The following is a 5,565-nucleotide window of genomic DNA, read 5'->3' on the forward strand; positions in this document are numbered from 1 at the left end:
AATGCTAACTTTAGCAGGTTGATGTAAAAAAATAAAAAAATAGGGTTGGGGTTTACTTCAAGTCAAGTAATTTTCAAACATAAACGTACAAAAAGTTTCAAGGCGCCTTTGGTTCTTGGAAGTCTTATGTTCGGGGACTCGAACCTGAGAACTAAAAAGTGTTCACCATCCACCCCTTACTGGTGGCTGCACCACCAAGACGCCGACTGGGCCTTACTTGGAGATTACCCCTGAGTTTACAATTCACGTAAGAAAATAAAGCAATCAGCAGGACTTGAACCAGGGTCTGCAGAGCGTTAGGCAATAGCTGTCTCCGCTTCCTCATTTAGATTAGAAGATAGAAAAACAATTTGGTAGGAGGTTATATATGACGGTGGAATAGATATGGTAACATTACTTTTGGTTAAATGGAAACCCACATCAGCAGGAGTCGAACCCAGGTCTCCAGAGGGTAATCCGACAGCGTTCCTATCTCAGTGGGGCAGTGGAGACACTACCCCACTGAGATGGAAATAATGATCATGAATTATACATGACGCTACAATGGACATGCTGAATACACACATTTCAAATAAGTTTCACTGCATGAAAGACATTTGTGCATTTCAAAATGTTTTTATTATTGTTTTAAATTAACAAACACTGGCTTTACATATTGCTGTTTTTTTTTATTGATTTTGAATCATTTTAAAACAGTTAAAGCATTTGGAAAATAAGTAATAGTAGTTGAAAACAGGCAGTAGACAGTAGATTACATGTACAGTAAAAGATCTACAGTCAATGGCTTTCCTATGTTTTTCTAAGGGGATCAAAGAATTGAAACCTACACGTACAGACATAGCAGACTCACCCACAATAATGGCTTTTTTTGGTATCAATTTATGTCACGTGTTTCCAATGTAGAGTTGAGCTGTGTTCCCCCCGTTGTATCCGCTTGATACCATAACTAAAGACTCATCACAAGATAAATACAGATGGCACGTTCCTTCGAAACAAAACCTTTACACGTTACAGCAGCAGTCTTTAAATTCAATGTCAAAGTCCATTTGCTGCATCCAGCACAACAAAGGTCTTCAGCTCGCTCTTGCTCTCTCTCTCTTCCATTATTGACAACAACATCGACAAAAATATATTTATATATATTTATATTTATAAAAGGTAAAGGTAACCCCTGACTTAACGCTAGGAGGAATGTTTGAGGAAAACAAATAAGTCCTAAATATAGTTTCTCTATTCGTCTCAGTGCTTGGTGATTTTCTAATTAATAAATCCATACCCCTTTGAGAAACGCACAACATCTTTTTCCATTTTAAGTTTGTTTGCTTAAATAAGTGCTTGGTAGACCCTCCGGTATGCTGTCTTGCACCAGTCTTCCCAAAGTGTTTGATCCCTTACCATTGGTCTAAAATTAATTAGTTGCCTTGATTGACATTGCATATGAGCCAATAAGGCTTCCACTAGTGACAACGTCTCTACCGAGTATTGAGAAGGTTGGTATAGGTACACCAAAACATCCTTACATGAGCTGAATTCTGCAGTGAAGCAGAAATCTTAAACGATCACCCTTAGTAAGAAAAGGTGCATTTAGAGTGACATCATTGTAAGCTGGCAGGAGTCTCTACCACAGTGGCTTTGCTTTTATTATTAAGGTGAATAGCACTGGCAGACGGATCACGGCATACATGACACATGTAATACAAACAGTTTTGGGCTGTTTTAAAACCTGCTCCGCCTTGAGAGGCTATTTTAAAAAGGAATAAAAAAAAAACCTTCACTGGGGGAAAGGAGTGTATTGAGAGAATTTGCAAAAACAAAAAAAAAATCGATAACTACAAAATCCAGCAGAGCTCTTTTAAATTATCAGGGTTATCATTTCTTCCAAAAGTCCAAGCAAAAAAACAACAACAAAGTATAATAATCTCGACAAGACGAGTCTGTGCGAATACACCCCCCTCCACAGCGCAGAACAGCAACATGGCTGTATAAAAACATGACATGTATTCAACTCCCCTCCATCCCGCCAGTGAAGACTCCTGGAGTCCTGTTGGGTGGGGATGAGCAGGGGGGGGGGGGTCCACTAAACATGAGGGAACATCCCTGACATCAATGGTCGAAAATAGAAAATAAATCACAGACACTTCCTGCACACCTGGTCAACGTTAAAACACAAGATCACTGAAGCAACATTGATTAACTACTGCGAGATGGAGCCATCAAACGCTATGGCGAAACCGAGGAGCGGGGTGTCAATATAAAATTGGCTCGTATCCTTTTGCAACACTGAGTGGTTCCAGGCACGGCAGTGGCTGGTTGGTGCTTTTCTACAGGCAGAGATAAGGGAGGGCAAGGTTCTCCACTAAACAGAAGAAGTATGTACCAGCACAGGGTATCAATTACTGTCAAAATAGAGACTGGAATTACATCAACAATGTCCACGCACACGTCGACACTCCTCCACTCCCAGGACCGACGTCCCACTGTTCTGAGATCAAAAGTAAATATTTAAAAAAGGAGAGGGAGCGAGCGAGCGAGAGAGAGAGAGAGAGAGAGAGAGAGAGAGAGAGAGAGAGAGAGAGAGAGAGACAGAACGCAGAGTAAAGCTGTCCTCGTTTACATATTTAAATTGATTGATCTTGGCAGAGTGCAAGTGTTGTCCACATGGCTTTTCTAACATGGTTTACAAAAATATTGATATTCTTAATTTTTTTGCCCTTGGTTGTATGATCGTTTCCATTCACGACTGCCTGATAATAGGCATCAGTTAACTTCAAATTCATCTGTTATGTAAACAAGCTGACACTCGAGTTGAAATGGAGAAGGGACGACACCCGTCGAGATAGGTGCGTGTTTTTTTCCGACGTATTTAAACCAAAAAAAATCAGATCAAAAAAAATCACCAGAAATAAAATTAAAAAAAAAAAGGTATACGAAAGCATAATTTAAAAAGTAGGAACAAGCAGCATAGCCCTGATTGCTCTCCCTGGGGCAAGGAAACAGCTCACACCATTCCACTTGGTCTGGACTTTCTCTCTCTTCTTTGAAAAAAAGCAACCAAAAAAAAAACACGTAAATTTTCATTTGTGCTCTTGAATGTCTTTCCTTGCGGCCGCCAGGTGGAATGCGCGTGCGCTCCCCCAAAACACTTCAGCAGTCAACAGTGTTTGTGGTTCAGATCTCAACCTCAGTGCAGTGTGCCTCCTCTCCTCCATCCCTCCGCCCGCCCCCCCCCCCGTCCCCCCGTCCCCCCCGTCCCCCTCCCATCCACCCCCCCGGCGGAGGCCTCTCAGAGGGCCAGCAGCGTGGGCGAGTCCGAGGACTGGTCCCCGCTGCTGCTGCTGCGGCGGTGGGCCTTGGAGCAGGACTCGGAGGAGGCCGAGGGGCTGTCGGGCTCCAGCAGGTTGGGGTAGGTGAAGATGAGGCTGGGGGCGCTGGGCGTGGAGGCCGGTGTGGACGCCGCCACCACCGGCGTGTTGAGGCTGTCCCCGTCGGTGCAGTACATCCCCATGATGCCCCCGGCGACTCCGCCGCCGCCGCCGCCGCCCAGGCAGATGGGCTTGATGACAGAGCGCTGGGGCTTGCCGCTCATCTCCATCTCCACCTCCTCCTCCTCGCTGTCGTCCTCATCGGGCTCCTGCTTCACCACCACGGCGTTGACGGGCGCCCGCGGGCCCAGGGTGGAGCGCATGGTGAGAGGCAGTGGCGCACACTGCTGCTGCTGCTGGTTGTGGAGGTGGTGGTGGTGGTGGTGCGGCTGCTGCTGCTGCTGCTGCTGGTGCTGCTGCTGGTGGTGGTTGTGGTTGTTGTTGTGGTTGTTGTTGTGGTTGTGGTTGTTGTTGTTGTTGTTGTGGTGGTGGTGATGGGCCGCCTGGTGGAGGTGGTCGTCGGCGGGCAGCTTGCACACGGGGTTGTGGGCCACCAGCATGAACTCCAGCTTGTCCTTCTCCTTCTGCAGGGTCTCGATCTCCTTCTGCAGGTCCGCCTTCTCCTCCTCCAGCTTCTCCGTCTCCTGCGGGGAACAACAACGGCAACGCATGAGGGCCCGGGAACCGTCGCTCTGTGTTCACCGTCAGGGGCCCGAAAGAATCCTAGATCGGTGGATCTGACGATCCGTGTCACGGTCATGTGTTCAGATTCGCACTAAATGCATCTGAAACCGGTATTACAGCTGAACTGAAACCACAAAGCATGGATGGCATCATGTGCATTGCTAGGTCTCACCAACAGAGGGCACTGTTTGTTAGCTTAAGTTTTCCCTGACAACCCCGGGGCAAGTCAGCGGGAATATAATCTGCAGATAAGTATGCTCAAAACATTTTATCTGACAGTGTTGTCGCCCAGTGTGCGTAATATCCAACCGGTTTTATCGGTCTCAGTACGATGTGGTCTTAAACTCATAACGACACAATACAGTCTTGTACGCGTACTTCAAAGCCGTACACCATGAATCTGTCACACACACACACACACACACACACACACACACACACACGTCTCACACACACACACACACACACACACACACACACACACACAGAAACACACCTGCGAGCAGAGGCAGACTCTTTTAAAAGAGTCTAGTCGCTGATGCAGACAGGGGGCAGATGAAGGCAGATAATCACACACACGCACCAACCGTCTGAGAGGTGATTAAGGGCCAAAGGTATGAGGAAGTGGACGAAGGGGGGGGGGGGGGCTGACGCCGCGTTGACGGGAGGATATGGGCTACTGAAGTCCCTGGTACATATCGTCCCTCTTCACACAGCTGGGGGAAATATCTTTCTTATTGGTAATTTGAATAGATAGTGCTGCCAAAGCACAAGGGGCGTAGTCTTTTCCCTGGGAGCAATAGTTGTGGTGGCAATGTGTGTGTGTTTGTGTTTGTTTGCGTGCGTGGGTGTGTATGCTGTGTATAAGTGTGCTTGCGTGTGAGCCTGTTTGTGTGTGGGTGTATACATCTATGTGTGTATGTGTGCTTGTATGTGCGCATTTGTGTGTGTGTGTGTGTGTGTGTGTGTGTGTGTGTGTGTGAACGTGTGAGTGTGTGTACATGTGTGTGTTTGTGTGTGCGTGTGTGAACATGTGTGTGTTTGTGTGTGTGTGTGTGTGTGTGGGTGTGAACATGTGTGTGTTTGTGTGTGTGTGTGTGTGTGTGAACATGTGTATGTTTGTGCGTGCGTGTGCGTGCGTGCGTGCGCGTGTGTGTGTGAGAGATGCACATCACAGAGAGATGCGTGTGGGGCACGTCAGTACATATGTGGTCGAGACTAGAAATGTGGCCCTTTTTCAACCAAAAAAGTCCCGCATTCACAGAGACAGCTGCCTACAGCGCATTCCATTCCGGCTGGGGGGGAGGGGGGGAGGGGGGGGGGTGGGTCAGTGGGTTGGGTGGTGGGGGCTGACTAGCTCAACCTCACTGTAATTGAGCTAATTAGTCTATTTAGAATCTGTTACTCGCTGCCAAGCAAGACAGGCCGTACCTCTGTCTACAACGGCACCAAAACAAAACAGCTTTTCATCGGATCTCTCTCTCTCTCTCTCTCTCTCTCTCTCTCTCTCTCTCTCTCT

General features: G+C 47.2%; 1 protein-coding gene across 2 annotated transcripts in view; it reads right to left on the reverse strand.

Annotated features, from left to right (window-relative positions):
* Positions 1-605: 605 nt before the first annotated feature.
* Positions 606-5,565, reverse strand: part of fosl2 (FOS like 2, AP-1 transcription factor subunit) — a 9,967-nt gene continuing 5,007 nt past the window's right edge. For both annotated transcript variants that reach the window (XM_084482304.1, XM_084482305.1), the window contains exon 4: positions 606-4,006. In XM_084482304.1, coding sequence (XP_084338430.1) covers positions 3,284-4,006 — 723 coding nt within the window. In that variant the 3' untranslated portion in view covers positions 606-3,283. The remainder of the gene's footprint in view (positions 4,007-5,565) is intronic.

The sequence above is a fragment of the Micromesistius poutassou genome (assembly GCF_964030765.1).
Source record: "Micromesistius poutassou genome assembly, chromosome: 17".
Classification (NCBI taxonomy): Eukaryota; Metazoa; Chordata; class Actinopteri; order Gadiformes; family Gadidae; genus Micromesistius; species Micromesistius poutassou.